Genomic DNA, 22,881 nt, shown 5'->3' with positions numbered 1-22,881 from the left:
TTTGGTCTTTGGAAAATGCAATGTTCTTCCGTCCTGTGCCATACAATGGTGAATGTGGCCAATCTCAGTCACACTACGGCTCTAATAATCCAACAGGGGTTACTGTCACTAGTGGTGGAATGTAACTAAGCACATTTACTCAAGTGCTGTTCTTAAGTACAATTTGTAGTACTTACACTTTACTTGAGTATTTCCATTTTATGTAACTTTATACTTCTACTCTACTACATTTTGAAGTAGATATTGACTTTTTACTCCACTACATTTAGCTGACAGCTTTAGTTACTTTAGACATGAAAATCATGATAAATTTGATTAGGCTTTTTAAATTTTTTTTAAATTAAACCTCATACCAGTATATTTAGTAATTAAATGAGCCCTATCTTGAGTAAATTAAAAATGCTGCTTACATCTAGAAATAAGCATGTTGAACACTTAAAATAAGAAATTAACTCTTAAAATAAGATAAATTATCCAACACTTCTAAATATAAAGTTTTTTTTATTTTGGTAGGAAACAAATAATTGTCAGTGCACTCTGCTCGGGCCAGTTCATCGCTGCTTGCAGCTTTAATTGATCTTGTTTTAAGAGTTGCTTTCTTATTTTAAGCGTACAACATGCTTATTTCTAGATTCAATAATCTTAATTTCAGAAATCTTGTCAAGTGAAATTATCTGTCCATGCAGCAAGATCATTTCCCTCAGATTTAGTGTTTTTATCTTGTTTTTAGACAACACTTTTTTGCAGTGCTAACATGGAGGAATAAAAGAAGAAAATGTTGTTTTAACAAATGTCACAGAATGTATCACAACTTATTTCATTAATTGAACATCTGGCTGAAACAGCTGTCTGTCTCTCTGACTGTCTATCTGTCTGACTGTCTCTCTCCATCTATATATCTGTCTCTGTCTCCTCCACTGTCGCATTCAACAGCAGCACGGATCACTATTAAGCAAGGAAAAACAGCGTAATGCGCCAGTCGGCGTCCTTGTATTTCCCCTCGGTTGCACTATTTAGCAGAGCGAGGCAGGGGCGGGGAGAGAGAGTGGAGAGTGTCACTTCGTAGCAATATGACCGGAAGTGAGGCGATAAAACAAAATAAAAGCTTTGTTTTTGACTTAATGTTATAATCCAATTCTTTCACACCTCTTCTTCCATATTTATTTTCAGCAGAGTTTGCCTAGAATATGTTATACAACTCTTATCTGCTTGATGATTATTCACATTACATCTGCTTTGAGAGTGTTTCAAGTCAAATCAAATGTGATGATGTAAATATGTGGAATGCGAAGAGAAACAGAAGACAGGGATTAAAATTGAGGCAAAAATGATTTAATAGTTCCCAACTACACAGAAACATTTTGTTATTATGCATCAAGCAATCAATCAGACTTTATTTGTATAGCACTTTTCATACAAGAGAGATGCAACACAAAGTGCTTTACATAAAAAAGGAGAAAGTAATAATAACAATAATAACAAAACATAGAAACAAGCAAACACCCTCCACCCCAGCAACTTCCATCCCATTATTATTATTATTATTATTATTATTATTATTATTATTATTATAAACAAAGCACAAACTGAGGAAGCTCCATCTCAACATGTAGCAGTGAGGAAACACTGGAGGCAGCTTAGAAATGAATTACATTCAAAAAAATAAAATAGGTAAAGTAAAAAATAAAAGTACATAATAATAAAAAGTTACATTTATTTCACTTTATTTGACACATTTTTAAAATCACTTTGACTGCAGCACCACATAATACAGCACTGTTTGTTCCACCAGGTCACTTTCTGCTTTATTTTGCACTGTCTTTGTTTACATTCGACCACATTCCTATATTGTATATGTCATATACCACTTAAACCATATTGTGTATATCTCTGCATATATTTAAATATATTTATTCATTGATGTTCATACTACTACATGAAACCACCTGTTTAACCTATTTAACATGCTAAAATATATTTTCTCACAAAAAATATAAATTAATAATAAATGCAAAGTGGCAGAAATGTATGTAGATAATGTGTATAGAATGTATACGTCTTATTTTTTATATTCTGTCTTCTATACCTATGTGTCTGTATCTTGAGCTGCTGTGACAATTAAATTTCCCCACTGCAGAATAAATCTTGGTCATTGTATTGCAGATGATATGAATGATGATGATGACATATACAGACAGTGTTTTAAGTTATATGCACAGGCCAACACCATAGCATGTAAGTTTAGCTGCTGTTCTACTCAAGTTAAAGTGGCTCTGTTCAAAGCTTACTGCACACCATCTATACTGCCCATCTGTGGTCTTCTGACAAAAAATCCAGCATGCAGAAGTAACAAGTTGCCTACAAAGACGCAATGAGAATTTTACTGCAGGTTCCCAGAGGATGGAGTGCTAGTCAGATGTTTGTATCTGTAGGAGTTAGCACACTGAAAGCACTTTTAAGAAATGTGATGTTTAAGTTTACGCAGTCTGGATGAGTCCACCAAACTAAACAACTGCTTAGGGCCTTGTGGCCTCTAGGGGGGCAATTTTATACATTACGTATTATTATTGCATTGGTATTATTTATGTTATTAACTTGCTATTAACAATCAATATTATTGGCAGAAATAGAGGGCCCAAAATCGAATTCTGGTTAGGGCCCCATGGAGGCTTGGGCCAGCTCTGATGGTGGTACTCTCTGATCCCTTTGTGACCTGCTCCAGGTCCACATCCAGACTGAGAGGACATTGGCTGAAATGTCTGTATGTATTTTAATTCCTGTATTTGTTTTTCTTCTTGTTTGTTTGCTTGCCTTGTTTTGTTTGTTTTTATCTGTCCTGTCTTGTGTGGCTTTTTGGACACGAGTCTGTCAAATAAACTGACTCGAATTGAAAATATCTTATCTCATCTAATCGCGGTCACTGGCGCTTTTATTGTGAAAGACCTAACCGGACGTGTCCTGTCTGACCGTGTCTGCCTTGACTCTCCGCGGTGAGATGGCTGTGGAGCCTCTGCTGGTTCCTGTGAAGTGGAAACAGGCTCTGTGGACAGACAGACAGACAGACAGACAGCAGGAGGAGGCGAGAAAACCCGCCGCAGCCCGCTTCGACCTCCATTTGTTAAAAATAATAACGGTAAGACAGAAACAAATATGCACCTGTCTCGTAGCCAGCTAGCTATCAGCCCTCAGGTAAAGCGCCAAACAGCAACAACACACCGGGCGCCGCTCGGTTCGTCGGTGGCGTTCTCCCGCCGACGGCTGGTCTGGCGGGGGAGGGGCGGGGAGGCAGCAGCAGACAGAGAGACAGGACCCGGTCTGCCGCTGCTGGCTCTCTGTCTCGGGATATTTCTGCCTTTCCCGCAGAAATCCCGTCGACCAGTCCCTCCGCTGTCCACTGGTGTGAGGCCCCATATCCGCCCCTCTCCCCTGATCTGGGCTGTTATCATAGTAAAAACAAGGCGAGGAAACATGGCTGACACTGGCCCTGCACAACCTGCCTGGTCGATTATCAGTGCAGATGATGACTCTATATATTTATATATATATATATTATTTTTTTAATTTAGCCAGTTAGCATAGTGGTGGTCAAACTAGCAACCCCATTCCAGTGGTTGCAAGTAACTAAGTGCATTTACTCAAGTACTGTACTTAAGTACAATTTTGAGGTACTTGTACTTCCCATTAAATGTAACTTTATACTTCTACTCCATTGCATTTTTAGGCCAATATTTTACTCCCTACTCCACTACATTTATCTGACAGCTTAAGTTACTTTTAAGGTCGAGATTTAATATAAAATATATGATCAATTTAAAGTTATGAGACATTTTTTTAACCTCATAACAGTATATTAAGTAGTTCAATGAGCCCTATCTTGAGAAAATTAAATTGGTGATCGGTACAAATAATGTAATAACATATTTAGACTATATAAAACCTCTGATTGGGTCCATTCTGCAGAATGAGTACTTTCACTTTCCATTCTTTGAGTACATTTTTTGATTCTTTTGTACTTTTACTTCAGTAAGTTTTAATGCAGGACTTTTGTTGTAGTGGAGTCATTTTACAGTAGTATTAGTACTTGAATACTTCTTCCACCACTGACGGCTCAAAAAAAAGGAGAGACACATGGCTAAAAAAAAAATGCTTCCTCTGTAGACCTTTATTTTTAAGCATGAGTGTGGTTTTACACAACCTCTCATGGATGCAAGTGCTGTGTTTCTTATACCAATGCATCTAATAGAGTATTAAAAGCGTGTACAGTACGGCCCTAGCATTTTTCTGTTGAAGTTGCTGAAAGCTGATTTGAATGCTCCAGTCTGCTGATGGCCACGCCCCCTTTTCCAACTCCTAACCAAATCAAAGCAAAGGTCATCTGCAGGCTGATCCTGCAGGTACAACTACAGCCGACCTGCTCATTCCCCTGTTCTGTCCCACTGCACTTGAATTGAAGATTAGTATAGTAAACATACAGTGATTTTGTTGTTTTTATCTACTTGCTGTACCCAAAAGTTAATTATTCCATTATTTCTGCAGCATGCCTGTTTCCAGTGGTGGAAGAAGTATTCAGATCTAGAGCTGCAACAATTATTCGAACAATAATCGATTATTAAATTAATCGTCAACTATTTTGATAATCCAATAATTGGTTTGAGCAGTTTTTTTTAAGACAATAAGTCCAAATTCTCTGATTTCAGCTTCTTCAAAGTGAATATTTCTGGTTTCTTTGTTCCTTTATGACAAAAACTGAATATCTCTTTGGTTTGTGGACAAAACAAGAGATTTGAAGACTTCATCTTGTGGTTTGAGAAACACTGATTGATATTTTTTAACATTTTATTGACCAAACAACTAATCGATTAATCGTTTAAATAATCGACAGATTAATCGATAATGAAAGTAATTGTTAGTTGCAGCCCTATTCAGATCCCTTACTTCAGTAAAAGTACTAATACCACACTGTGAAATGTGGAGCTGCAACAATTTTTCGATTAATCGAACAATAATCGATTATTTAATTAATCGTCAACTATTTTGATAATCTAATAATTGGTTTGAGCAGTTTTTTAAAGACAATAAGTCCAAATTCTCTGATTTCAGCTTCTTCAATGTGAATATTTCTGGTTTCTTTGTTCCTTTATGACAATAAACTGAATATCTCTTTGGTTTGTGGACAAAACGAGAGATTTGAGGACGTCACCTTGTGGTTCGGGAAACTCTGATTGATATTTTTCAACATTTTATTGACCAAACAACTAATCGATTAATTGTTTAAATAATCGACTGATTAATCGATAATGAAAATAATCATTAGTTGCAGCCCTAGTGAAATTACTCCACTACAGTAAAAGTCCTTCATTCAAAACTTACTGAAGTAAAAGTACAAAAGTATCCGCATCAACATGTAATAATTAAAATATCAAAAGTTAAAGTACTCGTTATGCAGAATGGAACAGACAAGTCTGCAAAACTGTTGACAGGACAACTGCAAAGAAGCTTGATGATGACTCTTTATTGTGAATTTTTGATCCATGAAGGTTTTAAATCTGTTAAACTTTCCTCAATTTGTGACTTCATCCCAATGTTATGTCTGTATGTTGAGTGGTAGCTCATGGGCAAGGCCAATTAAGGAAACACACTGGCTATATATCAAAGAAAGCAGACTGAGATATTTACACAGAGTACCTAAAAGTGTTGCTTTTTTAAATGCAAAGTGTCCACTGAATATTGTTTGGCAGGTCTGGAGTTTTAGTAGTAGAACTAGTCTTTTAAAAACACATATGAGGAAAACTCACACAACTAAGGTCTAAATGTCTTAACAGTTGGCAATGCAGGGACTTGATTTAATCCAGATGTTTTGGGGGAGACCAGAGGGAAACATTCAGTGTTTGATAGATTTTTCAGGCTGGAGTTCCTTGCAGTAACAGCAGTATGTATGTGTGTGTGTGTATGTGTGTGTGTGTGTGTGTGTGAAGAACAATGTAGTTTTGCTCTGCGTTCTGGGCTGAGCTCCACCTATCTAGTTTCAGTATGTTGAAGTTATGTCTTGAAGAGAATCAGACTTGAGTCCAGCGTCGTTCGGCCCCTTATGACAGCTGATGACTAATCATAATGTTGCCTGTAGCAACAGGAGGGAAACCACCACCAGCTGCAGCCAGATGTTACAGAATGTCCCTAGTGTTTCCTCTGCAGGTAACATGCTGTGAGCAGGAGCAGCGTTGCCAAGTCTTTTTTTATTTTTTTAAATGAACGTTCCTAGCACTAGCTTCAGAAGTTGCTAAAAGTCATCAGTTGATGCCATACGCAGATATTGATGACACAGGGCTTTCAAAATTGGCCTAAAATGGCATTCAAATATATTTTCTTCAAGCCTTTGATGCACAACATGGGTCAAAAATGACCCGCATTCATCTCCCATGTTAATTCATGCTGGCTGTGTGTTTGAATATCTTTTTTATTTTTATTACAACAGATCATTATATCCTTTTTTCCTTTCATCAGCGTCAGTGGGCCGTCAGGATTTTCAACATTTTTGTTGAAGTCAAAAAGCGGGCTCACTTTTAGGAAAAACACCTGATGGGTGTGCATCATCTAATTATCTCTAAGATACAAAGTAGGCTAAAACAGTTGTTCTCAACCTTTTCACAGTCGCAACCCCCCAGTACTCACTTTTAGGAATATACTGGAGATACTAGTATCTAGTGATGTGCCAGTGAAGCCTCATGAACCATTTTCTTTATTTTCTGAGTCCACTAGATGGAGCTCTCTGTTCAACAAAGAGCTGAAAGCACACTCAACTACAATAGCTTCAGCCTTTTTCTTTAAACCAATAGCACCATCTAGTGGACTCAGAAAATAATGAAAATGGTTCATGAGGCGTCATTGGCACATCCCTACTGGTATCATATGAAACTAGAAGATCTAAGGAATCTATAGGCACCATGTACAGGAACCAGAGGCTCCGCAATATGATTTTATCCTGATACTTGAGTCAAGATACAATATTATTGTAATATTATTGCGATGTTATTGCAATTTCAAGCATTTTGGGATATAGCTATAGGAGTCATGTGCGTCAGGATATCGTGTCGGAAAGTTGTCAAAGTATCGAAAATTCAGTTAAACAGTTAAATCGCAATATATTGTATCTTAATACTCACCATATCTAGCCTGGCTAACCTCCTCCAGAGCTGTTTATTGGGCGCTATGAATGTTTATCATAAGTGTCTGTTTTTATATTTCATCATTTTTCTGAAATAAAGCAAAATTAAAATAAATGTTTTTGTCACAACATAAAACAGACATCAAGGAGGTCATTTTTAGTTATAACTCAATTTCGAACAAAAATGTAGTTACTGCAGTTAGGCTTTGTAGGGCAGTGTAGGTTGGGTCTTAAAGATGTAGGTGTGTCTGTTGATTTGACAAAAAAATATTTGTAGCATAGTTTCTTCCACATCTCATTTTTCAGTTTCCATTAATAATCATAGTTGGGAGATTTCCATGTTGAAGGGTTTGGAGCAGAGCAGAGCATGAAGGGGACAGTGAGCAGTTAGAGGGTCACATGTGTTACATAACACCCTGCCTACAAATAAATAATACGCTCCAGGCCTTTCTCAAAGGCTCCACTGATCAATAATTAAAGTCTCATGTTCAGGATATGGAACCTTTTGGATGCTGGTCCACTCATCTGAACTGAACTGGCCGAGCTGTGTCATTGTAATTTTATGACTTTTGAATGCTAAATCATGATATATAATGTGAAAATGTCCCGGTAGGGCTGAAGTATTACCTTGGACATTGGATTAAAACACTAACATAGTGTTTGGCATAGTTTTAGACAGAATTTAGCATGTATGTGGTCAGGAATGATTCCCTTAACCCTCTGAAATCTTGGGCTATTATGTCCTTTAAAAAAATCTGTTAAAAAATCTTCAGCATGCCATGTTGGTGTCAGTTTTTTCAGCGTTACCTCGCCTATATGTCCTCATAAAAATGTTGAACCCAAAAGAAACAAAGGAAAACATAAAATCTGATCTTAAATTATATTTCAATACACAGAATTTTAAATGTTGCAAATGTGAATACAGGTTGCATATATAACAAATAACAGGTAAAATGAGGATAATATCTAATTCAATATTTTATACTTAAGCTAAATATCTCCGGTTTTACTTGGCTGAATATCATCAAAAAAAATCTGGCATGGAGTTTCAAGCCAGAACTTTAAAAGGGAAGCTGATGGAAGACTCAATGTTGCTTCATTTTTATGTCTTCACATCATGAAGAAGTAATGTGCAGGTGCTTTCATAGACTCTAGAGGGTTAAAAAGAAATCTTAATCCAAGGTCTCGAATTTCTAGAGCTTTCTGTAGCATTTCATGTTCTTCCTCAGCTCCCTGCATGTCCTGATTACTCGGTTATTTTACTGATATCATCCTCTGAAAGCCACAGTCGTTTTTTGCAGATTAATCATCCTTCAGTTCTGTTGAATCGTTGATTTGTGTTTTCCTGCCACAGGTTTGGTTCTGCAGATGAGCAGCCTGAATCCTGAAATCCAGACGACTGAACATCCCGTCAGCACACCTGAGCACTGGGGACTGGGTAAATACTCTTCACAAATACTTGTGTTTTTCCTTACATTATTAGACTGCACTGGTGCTTTTCTTACAGATGGATTGTTGAATTACATACCTTTTTTTAACCTTTAGCTTGTGAGTGACATGCAAATGTTTCTTATCTTCAGTTGGCAAAACAAGATAATATGCAAACATTTAACTTTCTAATGAAATATGGAAATGGTTAATATAGTGTAAGTTCTTATTATAGCTATATTATTATACTAATATATAGAGGTGGGAATCATGAGACGGTACAATTTTATCCCGATTCTTGAGTCACGATACGATAATTATAATTGCAGCATTTTTCAGCAGCTTCACTGCTCTGAATTTGTTTTGAACGAAACATAAAAAAGCCTAACTTTGCAACGTAATTTCGACAACTTCCCGACACGATATTTATATAAATAGATTCCTTAGATCTTCTAGTTTAATATCATACCAGTATCTCCCGTATGTTCCTGAAAGTGAGCCCGCTACGGCCTCCGAAATATGTTGTTGTTGTTAGTTTTTATGGTGCATTTGCAGATTCGAGACAGCCAATAGAATTGTAGGGAGATAGGCCAAGTTTTTTTACTCTATTTATCTGCTCTGCCTCAACTCTCAACTCGCCTTTTTCTAGCAAGGCAGTTCCAGTGCCGGTTCGGAGCCGGTGCCTAATGTTGAACTAGTTCCTCACTTTTCAACTGCCAAATACTGGATTCTCGGCCAGGAAAACTGGTTCCAGATAGGGCTGGGCGATATATCGATATAAAAGATATCGATATACTCTTAAATGTGATGTGAAATTAGACCATATTGCATATATCGATATAGTTAAAAAAAAAGTCCTTATATATAAATGCTGCCCTTTCTAGCGTTTGTCATATTTACTTCTTTTGTAATAATTGTTATTCTTTCTCATATAAATATATTTATTTTTGGAAAAAGATTGGCCTATTTTATTTCATAGGCTATATTTATTTAAGATTTATTTTATTTAAATGTGCACTTTATGGAGCTTTTATTTTAAAAAAAAAAAAGGTACTCCTGCTGTTATACAGTATTTATGTTCACTTAAATAAAAAGTTTCAATAAAACTACTTGTGACATGTCATATTTGACTTTGACTGAACATTTGCTCTCACTTTGCGATAAATATATCATGATATATATCGTATATGGATATTCAGCCTAAATATATCGGGATATGACTTTTGGTCCATATCGCCCAGCCCTAGTTCCAGAGGAGTACCAACTCTTTGCTGGACTTGAACCACGAAGCGATTACATCAGTCATTCATTTTATTTCATTTGTTAAACTGCAATGTGATTGATACAGGCTAGCGTGAGCTTACAACAAAGTCTAACTTTAACATTACGTTCAGTGTCAATAAGGACGTAATCTCCGTCCATAGGATTGTGGACGAGCAGAACAAATGTGTTGTACATGTTGTGTTTGGACGCCAATGTAGACTCGCAAAGCCAGGAGCAACATTTGTAGAGAGACGATGTAGTCTGCTGTTATTGTTATTGTAGTCGCAGAGAGCCCAGTAATAGAACTAGGTTTGCATTGGTTGGAAAGGACTATCAGTGATCTATGGGGTTTCCTGATAGACAAATAGCTTTACCTGTTGCTGAAATAAGTCTAACCACTACCTGCTGCTGACTCCAGCTGTGGTCAGTTAAAGTTGTTTATTTAGATGGGTGCCAGGATTGCTCAGAGCAATAGCTAGTGTTGGTAGCACTGGAGCTTTGTGGCAGTGGAAGAAGAGATATTGGTGGAAAGTGTCGCCAGTGTCATGCCAGAACCAGAGCGTGTGTTGGTTGGATTGAAAATGCCTTCTATCCCTTTGTTGAGAAATGCATTGAGGAAACCTTTAAAATTAAATTATCTGACTCCAACACAAAATCCTCACCTATTTCTCTGCGCTGATCGTTTGATGGGGAATGATGAGCAGGAGACGTCAGAGTTCTCAGTTTAACTTCATTTTATTACAATACGTCAAGAAATGTGCAGTTACAGAGTCTCTGGGTTCAGTCTACACGTCCCTGATTACACAAAGGCTGGTTAGTTCATGAGGCTGAACCAAGTATAATTTCACTAAAACCCAGTTTTATAGCCTAACAAAAGTTTACTAAGAATGTAGGCAGATCTCTTCCAGAAGGTGCCTCCTTTTGATCCGCTAATTTATCAGTTTATTCAATACGTGGACACGTCATGTCACCAAGCAGAGAAGACCGTTATCTTTCTGCTCAGCACATCATGTCTGTGACCTGTTAACAAAACTTTCAAAACACAAACTCCTGCAAACAAAACAAAACAATAAAATATATATTTTTGTGATTATAGAATCTTATTCTAAATAGAGCAGAGGAAGTTTAAGCAGATGCAGTAAATGTGTTTAGTTTAATCATAGTTTAAAAACAATATTAGCACATGAGCATTGTAGCAAAGCAGCTTGCATGCACAGAGAGGACACACACACACATGTATAGTGAATTACGCATGCATAAATAGTGACGTTCGTCACCCACAGACAGACAACAGAGACAGAATAACTATTATTTCTAACACCCTTCTGTCTATAATTCTATTTCTATGATTGTCATGCAGAGTTTCCAGCTTGTAACCACAGACAAATCATTTCCATCACAACAACATGGACATATTTAATATCAAGCTGAATGTTTGTGGCCAGTTAGTCATAATTGGGGGGAAAACAGTTGATGAACTCTGTCATCATCACACTACACAAGGTCTGTGTGTTGTTGTTGTTCCATCTTTTCACCACTAGATATCAGTAAAGACCTATTTTTGTGGCCAGTCATTGTGTTGTTCCTCCCAGAGGTGATCACTTCCTCTTGTTGTTTCCAGCCCTGGACAGGTTTGAGTAGTCTCTGTGTGGCTGGGCAGCCTGGCTGCCTCCCTGCCTCCAGATGAATGAAGAGCACTCCGGGACACAGAGACACAGCTGATGCAGGTCAGAGGTCAAACACAGTTATTTACACTCCATCGTGGTGGTATATGTTTTCCAACTGTTTTCTATTGGATTCGATTAGAGCTGCAACAATTATTCGATTAATTGAACAATAATCGATTATTCAATTAATCGTCAACTATTTAGATCATCGAATAATTGGTTTGAGCAGTTTTTTAAAGACAATAAGTCCAAATTCTCTGTGAATCTGTTTGTGAATATTTCTGGTTTCTTTGTTCCTTTATGACAATAAACTGAATATCTCTTTGGTTTGTGGACAAAACAAAAGATTTGAGGATGTCATCTTGTGGTTTGGGAAACACTGACTGATATTTTTCAACATTTAATCGACCAAACAACTAATCGATTAATCGTTTAAATAATCGACAGATTAATCGATAATGAAAATAATCGTTAGTTGCAGCCCTATTCAGACCCCTTACTTCAGTAAAAGTACTAATACCACACTGTGAAATGACTCCACTACAGTAAAAGTCCTGCATTCAAAACTTACTGAAGTAAAAGTACAAAAGTATCAGCATCAAAATGTACCGAAAGTATCAAAAGTAAAAGCAGAATTTTTCCTTCATGTCTTTGATACTTTTTTGGCAGTATGGATGTGAAATTGGTCTTAAATTGTATTCATCATGGTCTTAAAGTCCTTAAAGTCTTAAATTTGACTGATTGAAACCTGCAGAGACCCTGAATATGGATGTTTGTAGTGATAATAATACCTGTGGTAAATGGGCTAAAACATACAAAACCTCCACCATTTTTATCTTTGCTGGAAGTTGTAATTTGAATAATGTTTAATGTGCAGTGATTTGTTTCTCTTCTTAGGGCATGCAGGTGTTTCTGCAAATATGATGAAGAAAAAGAATCCCCATAAGTGAGTTATGAGTCCTTGCAGTCCTTTGTTATTATGGACAAAATGATGTAATTTGAGTAGAAAGTATGTAATTCAATAGATTAAACAATGAACATAATCTCAAAGAAGATAATGTTGACTGTGTTTGTTTCATGTCTCCTGGAAGGAAACACAAGAGCAGTCTGGGTCCGACCACCAAAGTCCTGCAGCAGCCACGACGCAACATCGTCGGCTGCAGGATCCAACATGTTTGGAAAGACGGAGGAGGACACGTGGTCTGGAAAGGAACCGTGCTGGACCAGGTGAGCAGAGGGCCGAGTGATCACTGTCTGAGTGAGGGATTATTGGAGCCAGGCAGGCACGAAATATGTTTTATAGTTACATGTTGCATAAACGGTTTAATCATGTGTGTATCTTCTAATTCTAATTCAAATTTGGCTTTTTTTGCATGTTTATTCATCCCGTTTTAACCCAGTATTTGAGCACAGATGCAGATAAAGGTTGGGCTATACTAATATTATTATGATAATACTATAGTACAGTGGTTCTCAACCTTTTTTCAGTGATGTACCCCCTGTGAAATATTTTTTCAGCCAAGTACCCCCTAACCAGGACAAAGCATTTTTGGTTGAAAAAAAAAAAAGACTTACAAACAGAGCGCCGTGCCATCAGTGTCTGATTAATATTTTTCATCACTAAAATGTAGTGATTCAAACTATTGTAGTAAAAACAGTGAGCATATAACCATTTAAAACTATAACTGCTACGCTTCAACCACGACTCCATCTTTGAGTTTTCAAGTGATTGACAGGTGATGCCAGGTGGCATATGACAGGTTGGGTCCAACCATCCTGGTATGGGGGAGACTCTGGGTTTTTAGGATCATGAAATTGAATAGTCTACTGAATATAAAATTCATTTATGAACTTATATTTTCCTAAAATATTTATTAAATGATTATTTTAAAGGATTTTCTGCATGGATGCTACTTTTTAAATGTATATTTTAAAATCTCACGTACCCCCTGGAGTGCCTTCACGTACCCCCATTTGAGAACCACTGATATAGTAGATTCCAGTAGTGGCTGCATAGGATTGTTTCCGACTTGGCTGATCCAAATATTTCCGGTAATTATGTGCCAGTGAAGCCTCGTGAACCATTTTCATTGTTTTCTGAGCCCACTAGATGGCGCTCTCTGTTTAACAAAGAGCTGAAAGCACACTCAATTACCATACCATTTCTTTAAACCAATAGCACCATCTAGTGGGCTCAGTAAATAATGACAATGGTTCATGAAGCTTCATTGGCACATCACTAATTTCCAGTAACTCCAATCAAAAAGTACATACAGTAATTTATTGAAAATTCACAACGTATTTTTATCGAAGGAAATATTCTGCTTCAAACCACATTTGTTTGCGTTTAGCCTTTAAAAAAATGTTTCACTGTAGTCAAAAAAACTTTTTCTCTGCCACTCTCTGCCAGTCATAAAGGGAGGCACGCACCTGTAATAAGCAATCTAACAGCTCCATCAATTACAATTATATAACCACAATAACAAAAATGTTATTTCTGCTTAAACACATTTTTTTTTATTAACATCTCTGTCGTAGCATAATGTTCCTTTAACCCTCCTGTTGTGTTAGTTTCTCAGGAACAGCAATAATGTTCGTGGGTCAGTTTGACCCAGGGCATGTATAATTATCCAAAAATGTCAGCAACCAAAAAATTCCCAATAAAAGTTGTTTATATTTCATGAATAACTCCATTACTAATGATTTAAATCAGTATTTAGTGCAGTGTTGTTCTTTACCTCTCACTGATCATGGTTCAATGAGGATAATTCACTCGTTTTTCATAAAAGAAAATGCATATTAAAACTTTACATTTAAAAAATAATGGTTTTACCTGACTAATTTTTAAATTAATTTTTTTATTTTACTTTTTAAAATTTTGTATTTTCATGAAAAAATACTTTTAATTATTATTTTTTTTTTTAAACTTTGAAATGGGTCAATTTGATCCGCAACATAACAGGAGGGTTAAACCTTATTGGATTATATTATTTATGTTGACAAAACGGACCAGTTATATCCAATGAGAAAGTTTTGATTTAATTAAAAAGACTAACTAATTTAATTGATGAATCACTTTATTCAAATTTAGGCTGTTGTTTGATGATTTTTTTGTTTTTAGGTTGATGACTTCATAAAATATGACGACAGACACTCGAAGCTTCAAAGGTTAAAAAATGACATTCGTTATATCTCTAGTATGTGCATACACTATTGCTGAGTTCAGGCTCCTCACTGCTACCTGCTGTTTTTTATTGTTGATGCAAACGTCCCGACTTCAACAATTGTTTAAAGGCTGTGTGAAAAAGGAGCACAGAAACAATGTTTCTAATGTATGTGTCCACCAGGTGCCTGTCAACCCTTCTCTCTATCTGATAAAGTACGATGGTTTCGACTGTGTTTATGGTCTGGAGCTTCATAAAGACGAGAGGGTTCAGGGACTGGAGGTGCTCCCTGACAGACTCGGTAAGATGAACTGAGGACAGAATCACACTGAACACAGCTGCTTATTTAGATGACTAGTTTTAGTCGAAACTTATTTTTATTTTTACTGTTTTTATAACTGGGAAATAACACTGGAATACCAATATTTGAACATGTTCGACATTTTCCTGGAAATTTTACCACATACTGTATTTCCTCAATTTAAAGCCGGGCCCCTATTAATGACCGGCCTCATTTAGTAACCGGGTGTAAAAACAATTTTTAGTAAATAAAAGCCGGCCTCTTTTATAAGCCGGGTGTCTTACCTACCGGTGTTATGTCAAAGTCTGTTCCCCCGTCGATATGTGTCCCCCTTACCTTAACCTGCACCAACCTGACCCCTGACCCCAACCAGTCCTCCTTTAAGGTGTTTACATGAGCCCAAGTTTACCTTAACCCCAAACAGTTCTCTCTACAAGGCCTAACCTTAAACTGAAATCCTAACTCCAACCGCGGAGGTGATGCTACGGAGAACACCATTCAGGAAACATCATTTGACGGGTAACAGATTTCCACACAACACCTGTATTTTGAAGTTTGGCCACATGAGTTAGTACTGTAGGTACTGTGAGGTAAAGCCTCCTTCAAATAATAGCCTGCCCCTATTATTAGCCGGGTCCCAAACTGATTTTTTATTAACCCTATGGAGTCTTGGGCTATTTTGTCCATTTCTGAATCCTTTTCATCCTGCCTGTATACACCACTTAAAAATGTTTAAATGCCATGTTGGTTTTTTTTTTTCAGCACAACCTCAACAAGTGTCTTTTGTTGTGCCTTTTTATGTTATTTTGTTGGGGGTTTTGTTCATTTTGTGTCCTTTTTTGTTCATTTTGTGTATTTTTTTTGTCATTTTGTGCCCTTTGTGTCTTTTTTTAGTCATTTTGTGTCTTTTTTAGTCCTTTAGTCCAACATAAAATGTGATTTTGAATCTTTTTTTTAGTTTCAAAACACTATCATGCTCAATAAAGAATTTTAAATGTTGCAAATGTGAACAAAGGTTGCAAATTTAACATATAAGAGGGTTACATCCAGTTCTATCATTTTATACAAAATATATTTGAGCTTGTCTCCAGTTTTACTTTGTATATCATCATCAAACTGAAACTGGCCTCATGGAGTTAACAGCCAGAACTTTAGAGGTAAATTTACAGTAGGGCTCCACGCTGCTTTTTTTTCTAGTCTGGATGTGATGAAGAAGTCATGCTTTGGTCCTTTATGAGAGGCTTAATAGAAGCCTATTTGAGGAAATACGGTATACATTTTTGTCTGCAAATCCTAACTTTCTAGATTTTAGTATGTCAGTGAAGTAATGTTTAATGTTCGCAGATCATGTTTGCAAGGTGGGGAAAAAAATGAAAAAATTCATGGCCGCTAAGTATTGATATTTAGCATTCCGACAGCTGGCAGTATTTTCGCCGTTTTTTTGTTTTTTTTCGGAGGCCATAGCAGGCTCACTTTTAGGAAGACTTTTAGAAGATCTAAGGAATCTATAGGAACCAGAGGCTCCACGATACGATTTTATCCCCATACATGAGTCACGATACGATATTATTGTGATTTTAAAGTATTTGCGATATGGTGATATAAACCAGACTGAACAGACTGACCAACAAAGTATTCAGTCAAACTGAACTGAACTGATATCAAACATGTATGGACGACAACAACTGCAGCATTTTATCAAACTTTCAGAACAACAAGCTTCACTGCTCTCAATTTTTCTGAATGAAACATAAAAAAGCTGAACTTTGCAGCATTATTACGACAACTTCCCGACATGATATCCTGACGCACATGATGCCTATAGCTGTATCGCAAAATGCTTAAAATCGCAATAACATTGCAAAAATATTACAATAATATCGTATCTTGACTCAAGTATCGGGATAAAATCGTGTCACATGGCCTCTGGTTCCTATAGATTCCTTAGATCTTCTAGTTTCATATGATACCAGTATCTCCAGTATTTTCCTAAAAGTGAGCCCACAAAAACAACAAAAATACTGACGGCCCGCCGACGCTAAATATCGATACTTGGTGGCCAAGAATCGATATAATATTGCCATGCAAAAAATAATATCACAATACTATGCTGTATCGATTTTTTCCCCAACCTCTACCCCGAACTAGAAATAGCCCCAGTTCTCCTCTCTGACGTGTATTATGACAATAAATCAAAAATTTGTTCCACATTCCCAATAACAGCTGAACCAAAATCTGACAATGTAAAGCTGCCTGACAAACTTTCATTTCCTTATGTTCTATTGAAATATATTATTGGTGGCATTTTAGCCTTTATTCAATCAGCAGTGAAGAAAAAAGGGCTAGACAGAGAGACGGAGAGGGGTCTGACATGTAACAAAGGTCCCAATCAGAATCCAACGGGTGATTTGAATTCTGATCCCTGCAGCTAAATCCCGCCTAACAGATGTCAACCTAGCCGACACTATGATCGGTAAAGCGGTGGAGCACATGTTTGAGACAGAGGAGGGTCCGAAGGAGGAGTGGAGGGGGATGGTGCTGGCTCGGGCTCCCATCATGACCACCTGGTTCTACATCACCTATGAGAAAGACCCAGTTCTCTACATGTACCAGCTGCTGGACGACTACAAAGAGGGAGACCTCCGCATCATGCCAGACTCAAGTGAGTGAGAGTCTTATTCTATTTTTTTTTGTTTTTTTTAAACAGGTGGCAACTAAACCCGTCTGGTCCTTTCATGGGTCTTAACCCTCTGGGGTCTGAGCCTATTTTGGCCGTCTTGTGGCAATTTTGACAACTGCACTAAGTTAATGGGTGAGCTGGCCAAACACAAAGCACTCAATACTCTGTTCAGCAAGTTTTATTAGCACCAGCTGCTTATTCCCACCAGCCGCGTGTACATGGCTGGTGGGAATTGCCGCCGGGCAGAGGATGGAGCAAACCCGCGGTGCAGTCATTCCGGTGGAAGTCCCCAGTTCTTAACGAGACGCCGGCCTCCGCAGCTCGTTAAGAACAGTAAGAAGGAGTCTCCAATAACAACAGTAGCTGTATTTGTCGACAATCGCTTTCTTGAAAATTTGTCGCTAAGTGTTCTGAAAAGTTGTTAAAAGCGTTAAATCCAATCAGCAACCAGGCTTTTTTCAGGGGAGAAAAACGGCCCCGCCCCCTGGAGGTTGGTGGACTACTGGTGTAGAAAGTGCTTGATTAGATATGCAGGAGAGCCGCATTTGAAATTGGAAATATCGACAATGATCAGGTTAATTTAATTGTGGCGGCCAAAATCATGATCACAATTAAAATTTGATTAATTGTGCAGCCCTAGTTGCAAATTATTTGCAAACCATTGCATTATGTTTTTATCATGTTTTTCATAGCATCCCAAGTTTTGGAATCTCAATTGCAGCAGATAAGTAATTTTAGGGCAGAAACATCCTTTTATCTGTCTTTGTTTTTAATGTGTTACGAGAAGAGTAAAAACCAGGCAAGATGGAGTACATGTTAATATCAACCAGTGCTAACACCTCTCTCTCACTCTCCGTCTCCCTGTAGATGACACTGTCCCGACAGAGAGGGAACCAGGCGAGGTGGTGGACAGTCTGGTGGGCAAACAGGTTGAGTACGCCAAAGAGGATGGCGGCAAACGAACAGGCATGGTCATCCACCAGGTGGAGGCCAAGCCGTCCGTCTACTTCATCAAGTTTGACGACGACTTCCTCATTTACGTCTATGACCTGGTCAAAACTTCATAAGACTTTGCAGACGTCCTGACTGAGCCCCTCCCACACGACAAGAAACAAAATGCAGCACATGTTGAAACATCGGAAGCATTTGATCCAGAGCGTTCCTCTCAGACCACCGAGGACAAAAATAAAGACTTAAAAAAATCATATACACCATGGAAAACGACTGGATGGATATCGAACTGGGTCCGGGGATGTTCAAGATGGGAAATAATCCCAGTTTAGTGACATGAAGAATCACCATTGACCTTCTCAGATTCTTAAATTTTTTACGTTGCACAGTCCAACATTTTTTGAATACCCCTGGCTTAAATCATTCCCTTTTACTTCAGAAAAAAAGATACAAATAACTTTCTCTTGGCAGTATTTTTAGGAATCTGACATTCTATTCAAAAGTAGCTGAACCCTGAAATTCTTTTGTGTTTTCCCAAGACCACTTACACCTACAAAAAGGAAGCCGTCAGTATCTAGATTTCATCCAATGCTCTTCTTGTTAAACCCCTTGTTCGACCAAGCCTGTTCCCGGCCGCTGCCCAATTACAAACCGGTTCTTTGTTTTTTTTTCGACTGCCAAAGAACTGGCTCTCTGCCAGGAAAACTGGTTCCACAGCGGCACCAACTCTCTGCTGGTCTTCAACCGCTTACATCAGGGGCTGGGGGCGGGGTTTTCTGACCAACAAGACCAACTAAGTGCTGTTGAGAGAGACCAACTAAAATGTGTATCAAACGTGGTTCGCAAGTTCAACCAACTGCGAACCCGCACCGGCTCCGAACCGGCCCTGGAACTGCTTTGGTCAAAAAAGGGGTATTGTAGAGGAAAAATGTGGACTCTGCGATTTGTGCCACAGATAATGATAAGATAATGATCATAGTCGATTCTTCTCACATGATAAGGAAATGGGATCATTATCTCTGAAGGTCTGGAGTTGCTGGCAGTGTAGAAACATGACAAAACTGTCCTCAAAGATTTCTTTGCGGAAAGAAGACTTGAGGAAGAATTCTTGGACAGCAAAAATAACCCAGTTGTGATCACAATGGAGAATGAGCTTGTGTTTTTGGGACAACACAACTTAGGGGCATCGTCTGTTATCTTTGTCATCTCCAGTATCCAGAATCGCAACTGTATGGAAGCCCATTTTTGCCATGAAAAATCGACATAATTTTAGACATGTTACCTCCTAATTTATTACTTTTTTTGACCAATTAGAACTGCTATAAATCAAAGTTTTTACGATGTAACATGACTTATTGTGATATACTATCTCATCATTTTGAGCTACTAGATAACCAATATATTTTTTAATTGATTACATTTTGATTTAATTGGTATATCTCATAATTTTGCATTACTAAACTTTTTTTTTTTTTTTTACGAGAATTGATATCTCATCATTTCTGTTTGAATGTTTTCCATTCTTAACACATTTTTTTCTACGCTTAATGAGATTCCATATAACTGAAACAACACAAGCTGGTTCAACTTGGACTTGAGATACTTCCCGAAGCCTTGGAAACCCGACAAACCAACCTTTAACCTTTTACACGTGATGGTCTGGTCACAAACAAAGGGGAACTCTTTGGGGAAAAATCCCCAAACTTAATTCATGGGCCTTCGGTTGGAATAAAGGTTGACTGAAGTGGAATATCTGTATAGAACAAAACAATATAGTGTGCTACTTACACAGACTCCATCTCAAAAACTCCAACTGAATATTAATAAAGAGGTTCAGTAATCCTCATCAAAAGACGTCTTCAGTACAAAAAAAACTGTGATTTAAAAAAACAAGGGGGCTTTTTTTCCTTTTTTGCTTTTAATCATTGCCAAAACCCCTTCCTGTCGTGAAGTCGTTTGATGTTAAAGACGATCGGACAGCTTTTTCTTGTGATTTCACTAAAGCCTTTTTGGATTTGCTCTTGTGTTGTCTTTTCTAAGTTGTCAATGAAGGATTTCAAAGGACGGAGAGACAAAACTGAAACTTGGCCAAAGCCCTTTCTGTCCTTGGCAGATGGTTTTATTGTTGAATACCTTGTTACGGACGGACAAACGCCTGGATCTGAGATTTCTTGGACTGTTCTTCGTCCGTGTGAACTTGGAAGACAGCGGTGGATTCAAAATTTAAAAACTTGTGGATGTGAGGATCAGAAAACATGGCTTAATGCACCTTAAATCTCGGGAGAGATCAGAAGAATATTCCCAGGACAGTTCATGAGTATGTTTGACTTTAGTTGTTGCCAGAATCTACTAAAGACTCAAATCCACTGTAGTGATACAGTGGAGTCTTCAGTTTCAGAGGCATCAGTGGCACCAGTTCACTTCCATGTCTTTGCTGATAAAATTATGACTGCAACAAAAGTATCACACAAACCAAAAGATTGTGAACTTTGCGTGGTGTAGATCTGATGCTCTCCTGGCTGTTTCTGTCTGAAGAAACAGAGAGATGATCCGGTCTCTTCCGCAGCACGAATGCAGTAAGTGAGGACACAATCAGTCGTGTTTAGTATATATGAAGAGATTTACAACCAGTGAAGGTATGGAGCTAGAACAGTGACAGTTAACTGAGGTATTGAAAGTAAAAATTGGCATTGAAACAACAAGTTTTGTCACTCTTTTGGCAAATTGGACCCTCCTTGTCCCTCCTCTCCACACCAAAAAATCAGAAAAACCAGTGAAAAATGCATTACCATTGTAAAAATCCTCCAAACCAATGATAATGCGTAACGATATCAAACATGAAATAACATAACATGATTGTGAGATTGTAATTTTTTGAATGTTTGTGTTTTTAATTTTCAGTTGAACCATTTTTCAGTGCCAAAACTTGTTTCAATGCCAATTTTTATTTTCAATTACCTCAGTTAACTGTCACTGTTATAGATCAATATGAAGGGTTAAATTTCCTTTTATACAAATGTACATTTTATTTTATTTGGATTTACTCCAGACTGAAGGTTTTCCATAAACGTGTGTTCTGTACTGATTTGAACTTGTAGTTGAACAGCAAGTATTGGAGGTAAAATTGCAATTTGAAGGTTAGGATGGAGCTGTTTTTACTCAAATCCTAATAACCAAATACGAAAAGAAAAAAAAATCCTATAACAAAAAAAAAAAAAAGTCTGTAACAAAAGAACATTGAAAATGATGGTGCTTTGAGGTGTTGCTCATAGGTAGTTCTGTTGGTTTTTTTTAGTTTGTGTCTTGATCAACAAAATAAACCTATTGTTAATGTATTCTGTACGCCAGTGTATTATGGGGGGAAAAAAAAAGGGGGTAGGGGGTTATATTTCGAGAAAAAAGTGGCAAATTTATGGGATTAAAAGTGGCAAATCTACAAGGAAAAAAGTAGAAAAAGTTTTTTCTCGTAGATTTGCCACTTTTTTTTCTCATAAATCTGCTACTTTTTTTCTCGTAGATTTGCCACTTTTTTCTCATAAATCTGCTACTTTTTTTCCTCATAGATTTCCCACACATCTTTGCACTGATGAGCAATGCTTTACATCGGTGACCAATCGGAATAAAAGCACAGAACAGACTAATTTATGAAAAACCTTCAGCCTGTGTTCTTCCTGTGATGTAGTTAGTTGCTGAGGCAGATTACAGCTCTTATTATAACCGCACTAAAAAAAAAAGACAGACTCTCAGAGATCTGTCGTTTTCTGCACTTGTATATCTCTTTTTTCATTGAAGTATGATTGTGATCATCTCAACAGGAACTATTTCTAATTTAACGAGAAAAAACGCAGCAAGAATTGGTTTGCAGAAAGATTATGAGAAATAATTGAGTCAGTTCATTTCAGTTTGTTGTTGAAGTTGGAATGACTTGGGCCTTCTATCATCCTCCTGCCTTGTATTTTTTGTTTTTGTATGTTTTAAAATGTATGTTAATAATTTTTATTGTTGATGGAAAACCTGACATGGCGTCCTTTGTTTTATTTCCAACATAAGAAAAGTATAAGTACTGTAACTCCAGAGAGTATATTTTTTCAACTTAGTGTCTAACTTCTCTTATTGCTATGGTTCAGTCAGTGTCTGCACGGGAGTAGGTGTGGTTTTAGCTAGTGATGTGCTAATGAAGCCTCCTGAACCATTTTCATTATTTTCTGAGACCACTAGATGGTGCTATTGGTTTAAAGAAAAAGTCTGAAGCTATGGTAATTGAC

At 37.4% G+C, this 22,881-nt stretch overlaps 1 protein-coding gene across 2 annotated transcripts; it reads left to right on the top strand.

Annotated features, from left to right (window-relative positions):
- The first annotated feature begins 1,683 nt into the window (after positions 1-1,683).
- Positions 1,684-22,634, top strand: LOC131992404 (spindlin-1-like). Of its 2 annotated transcripts, none has more exons than XM_059357974.1 (9): positions 1,684-2,757; positions 2,942-3,133; positions 8,517-8,600; positions 11,475-11,580; positions 12,418-12,466; positions 12,612-12,747; positions 14,868-14,985; positions 17,414-17,647; positions 18,533-22,634. In XM_059357974.1, the coding sequence occupies exons 4-9, from the start codon at positions 11,541-11,543 to the stop codon at positions 18,730-18,732; spliced, it is 777 nt and encodes a 258-aa protein (XP_059213957.1). In that variant the 5' UTR covers positions 1,684-2,757; positions 2,942-3,133; positions 8,517-8,600; positions 11,475-11,540; the 3' UTR covers positions 18,733-22,634. The 2 variants fall into 2 exon arrangements, with proteins under 2 accessions (XP_059213957.1, XP_059213956.1); XM_059357973.1 differs by having other exon boundaries at positions 1,684-2,761.
- The last annotated feature ends 247 nt before the right edge of the window (positions 22,635-22,881 follow it).

This window comes from Centropristis striata, chromosome 19 (genome assembly GCF_030273125.1).
Source record: "Centropristis striata isolate RG_2023a ecotype Rhode Island chromosome 19, C.striata_1.0, whole genome shotgun sequence".
NCBI lineage: Eukaryota > Metazoa > Chordata > Actinopteri > Perciformes > Serranidae > Centropristis > Centropristis striata.
This window is presented reverse-complemented; position numbering and strand designations above follow the sequence as displayed.

What these genes read in the sequence shown, in the direction of transcription:
- LOC131992404 (XM_059357974.1), top strand. Translation starts at nt 11,541, where the DNA reads ATGAAGAGCACTCCGGGACACAGAGACACAGCTGATGCAG. An exon ending in CAGAGACACAGCTGATGCAG is followed by an intron (nt 11,581 to 12,417) that starts GTCAGAGGTCAA and finishes TTCTCTTCTTAG; the next exon opens with GGCATGCAGGTGTTTCTGCA. An exon ending in GGTGCTCCCTGACAGACTCG is followed by an intron (nt 14,986 to 17,413) that starts GTAAGATGAACT and finishes TGATCCCTGCAG; the next exon opens with CTAAATCCCGCCTAACAGAT.